This window comes from Nanorana parkeri, unplaced genomic scaffold (genome assembly GCF_000935625.1).
Source record: "Nanorana parkeri isolate BGI_ZX_2015 unplaced genomic scaffold, ASM93562v1 scaffold2124, whole genome shotgun sequence".
NCBI lineage: Eukaryota > Metazoa > Chordata > Amphibia > Anura > Dicroglossidae > Nanorana > Nanorana parkeri.
In genome coordinates this window covers 1-3,241 of record NW_017308392.1, presented here as the reverse complement: position 1 = coordinate 3,241, position 3,241 = coordinate 1, and the positions used below count along the sequence as shown (strand labels likewise).

Genomic DNA, 3,241 nt, shown 5'->3' with positions numbered 1-3,241 from the left:
CTGTATTAGCAGTATATACTCTATATAGAGTATATACTGCTAATACAGTGCAGACAATACATTTACAATTATACTAACATGAATGTATTAAATGATCTGTATGTAGCCCTGTACTAGGGATCATTTAACCCATTCATGTTAGCAGAGGATCATTGTAAATGTATTGTTGCAGGCACTCTATATGTACATGTACATGTACATGTACTATATACTACATATAGAATGCACTGAACAATAGATTTACAATTATCCTCTGCTAATATGAATGGGTTAAATGATCCATAGTACATGATATGTAGCCCTGTACCCCCTTTTCCACTTACAGAGCTAGGTTATTTTTCTTTTAAATAAATATTCATGTAATTTTATTGGGTATCTATCTTCATTTTGGTACATTTACCATTAGCTGCCTCATTTCCCACCCTCGGCTTATACTCGAGTCAATACTTTTTCCCAGTTTTTTGTGGTAAAATTAGGTACCTCGGCTTATATTCGGGACGGCTTATACTCGAGTATATACGATAAATAAAACCTTTCTGTTTTCATTGCATACCTTATTTTGGACCGAGTGACATCATCACTAGGTCTCTTTGCTTTTCTATGCAATACAGGCAGATCATGCCCGGTGGAAGGGCTGGGAACTGAACATAGATTCCTGAAAACTGAAGGCTGCACATGTGATGTTGAGCCTACATGATTAAAATTACTGAAATGCAATGAATGAAAGAGGTGGGCCAGGGGCAGTAAGCAGGGTAATCCCCATAATGAGGCAGCCTGAAGACGGTAGCCTCAGGCGGCATCTCATTGGGGAGCAGCAAGTGTGAAGGGGAGCGGCAGTACAGCTAACTAACAGCTCCTTCCCATCCCGACAGCTCGCCCGGCTGTAGCTTCCCATCCGGCTAACAGCTTGGCTAAATGCCGCCTTCCACAGGCTGGCCGCTGTTTCCTGCCTGGCTGATACCTCAGCTCAACCCACTGCTCCCCCCACCCCCCTTCTCCTGGCTGCCTCAGGCAGCAAATAAGGTAGGGAGGGCCCTTGCAGTAAGGCAGGGGAGGGAAGCGATAGATGATGCTTGATGCCTTCCAACCAGGAAATGAGGCAGGCTTTACCTGACGTGCTGCAGCTTCCAATGCACACTGTGAGAAGCTTACAATGTGTAGCAAAATCAAAGTAAGCGATTTCATTACAGGAGAGGAGCCTGTACAACTTTGCAAGTTGGAAGGTAAAGCTGAAGTTCAAATTTGAGCAGCTTTATTGAGGCTGCCCAAACAAAAGCGGATGTTTTCCACCTGCCTTATTAAATTGCCCCATGCAGCCACTTCTGATACACCTCTTGTGTTTTGGGTCCCATTTCAGCAGCAATATTTGTGCCCCCGAAACTTATTTTTTTCAGTAGCTGAAAGACATTGACGTGCAGAGCAACCTAAAACGGACTGAGTACTGATAGTGACATAAGTTGCTTCAATGCCACTCTTGTCACAGGCAGCTGTCTGATAAGTGAACCTTTGTGGTTGGAATTATTATATATTGTGTAATTACGTTGCTTAATGCCAGTCTGACTAGGGAATACACCCTATTCTTTTTTATGGTTGTATAATTAAGCCGCAAACAAATATCGGTGAATACCTTTAGTTTGTTCCAAGTTTGTTGACTCACTGTCAGTCTGTGGAAATGAGGACAACTTTCCTTTTCAAAGTAATCAGTTATCATGCACACACAGTTATTTGTTCGGTAAGAAGGAAACAATAAAATCCCAATAAGGTCAGAGCATATAAATGATTGAATTACGATTCATTCTGTACATGAGATTTGAAGTGTAATATATAATTTTTTCAAGGGGTATTAATATTTTCAAATATCTGTTATTTTATATAACATCTTATGTATGTGCAAAGGCAGCATGTTCAATAGCACTAACTGTTCATATACCATCACTGACCACAGGAATGTTACCCCATGCATGATTGCATATCTTACTAGAGGTTAACGGTGCTGGTGGCCGATACTGCACTTCCATCTGCTGCTACAATTGACAAGTGTGCTGTGCCATGATTGTCTGGAACATAGAACATGGGCTCATAGTAATCAGATGGGTGAGTGGTATTATCTGTGATTTTCTGTCTCAGTCCCTCTGCATAGAAGTCTGAAGTCAAATTCTTCATCAGCTGAAGGAAGAGAATGTGAAATAAATGTGAAACTGTTACAGGACAACGAGTAAATGTATAATAGACAAAGAACAGTAATGCTGCTTTGAATTCTACTACAGGTACACATACAGTCTTTTATTTGGGTACTGAAAAATAAAACTGCTCTGTACCTGTCTTTATAAACCTGACTATGAACTCCAGCAAACTACACATACATACATATACTCCTTTCAACATCTCGTGGAGTCAATGCCAAGAAGAATCGCCGCAGTATTGAAGGCAAAAGGTGGCCCAACGAAGTACTGATGGGGTGGTCATCATAATCTGGCCACTAAGTGTATATACTGATCTGCCTGCATGAGGATTTGACAGTTCTAAAATGTACAAAGCACAGATCGGTCTGCTATGTCAGCAGACCTGATTTTTATCTATTGCATTTTCACTTACAGGTCTCCTCTCCACTCCCACCCTGTCACTGCACAGTGAAAGAAGAAGAAGCACTGATGAGCTCATCTCTCTAACATTCTGCTCTCTCCTCCACCTTGCAGTCCAGCACACCTGACTGACTCTTTAGGTTGCTTCTCCCTCTCTTTCTCTGAGCTCTGCTGTACAGTACATAGCAAGATGCAGATACCAAGTCAAGTTTCAGTACTTACACTTCCTGCATTTAAACAATACATTTAATTATGAATGATTACAGATCTGCAATAATTTATGCCTTTTTTATCTAACTGGAGTTCAGCTGCATGACCTAGTCAGCAGCGATCTATTTAACTTTTAGCTGCATATGAGAGAAGGACATATACTGTATACAATCATATTATGTATGAGATACCCTGCATTCTGGGATTATCCTAACTAGAGCTGCAGCTAACGATTATTTTCAAAATCGATTAGTTATCCGATTATTAAGTTCGATTAATCGGTTAATCGGATAAACAATAAAATACATTTGAAAAAATGGCTCCAGTGATGGACTACTAGTTTGTATTGAGGTTGTAGTCCATCACAGGAGCAAGCTTGGAGCGGTGGAAGTCAAAAAGAAAAAAAACAGTGTGGTGTGCAATATAGTGAAAGTGTAAAATTATACAGC

General features: G+C 40.5%; 1 protein-coding gene across 1 annotated transcript in view; it reads right to left on the bottom strand.

Moving 5' to 3' along the window:
- Positions 1 to 2,166, bottom strand: part of LOC108800762 (gamma-glutamyltransferase light chain 1-like) — a gene marked incomplete at its 5' end in the record, with an annotated part of 8,551 nt that extends 6,385 nt beyond the window's left edge. Inside the window, one exon of the mRNA XM_018572756.1 lies at positions 1,979 to 2,166. Within this exon, the coding sequence (XP_018428258.1) occupies positions 1,979 to 2,166 (188 nt within the window). The remainder of the gene's footprint in view (positions 1 to 1,978) is intronic.
- Positions 2,167 to 3,241: the final 1,075 nt, after the last annotated feature.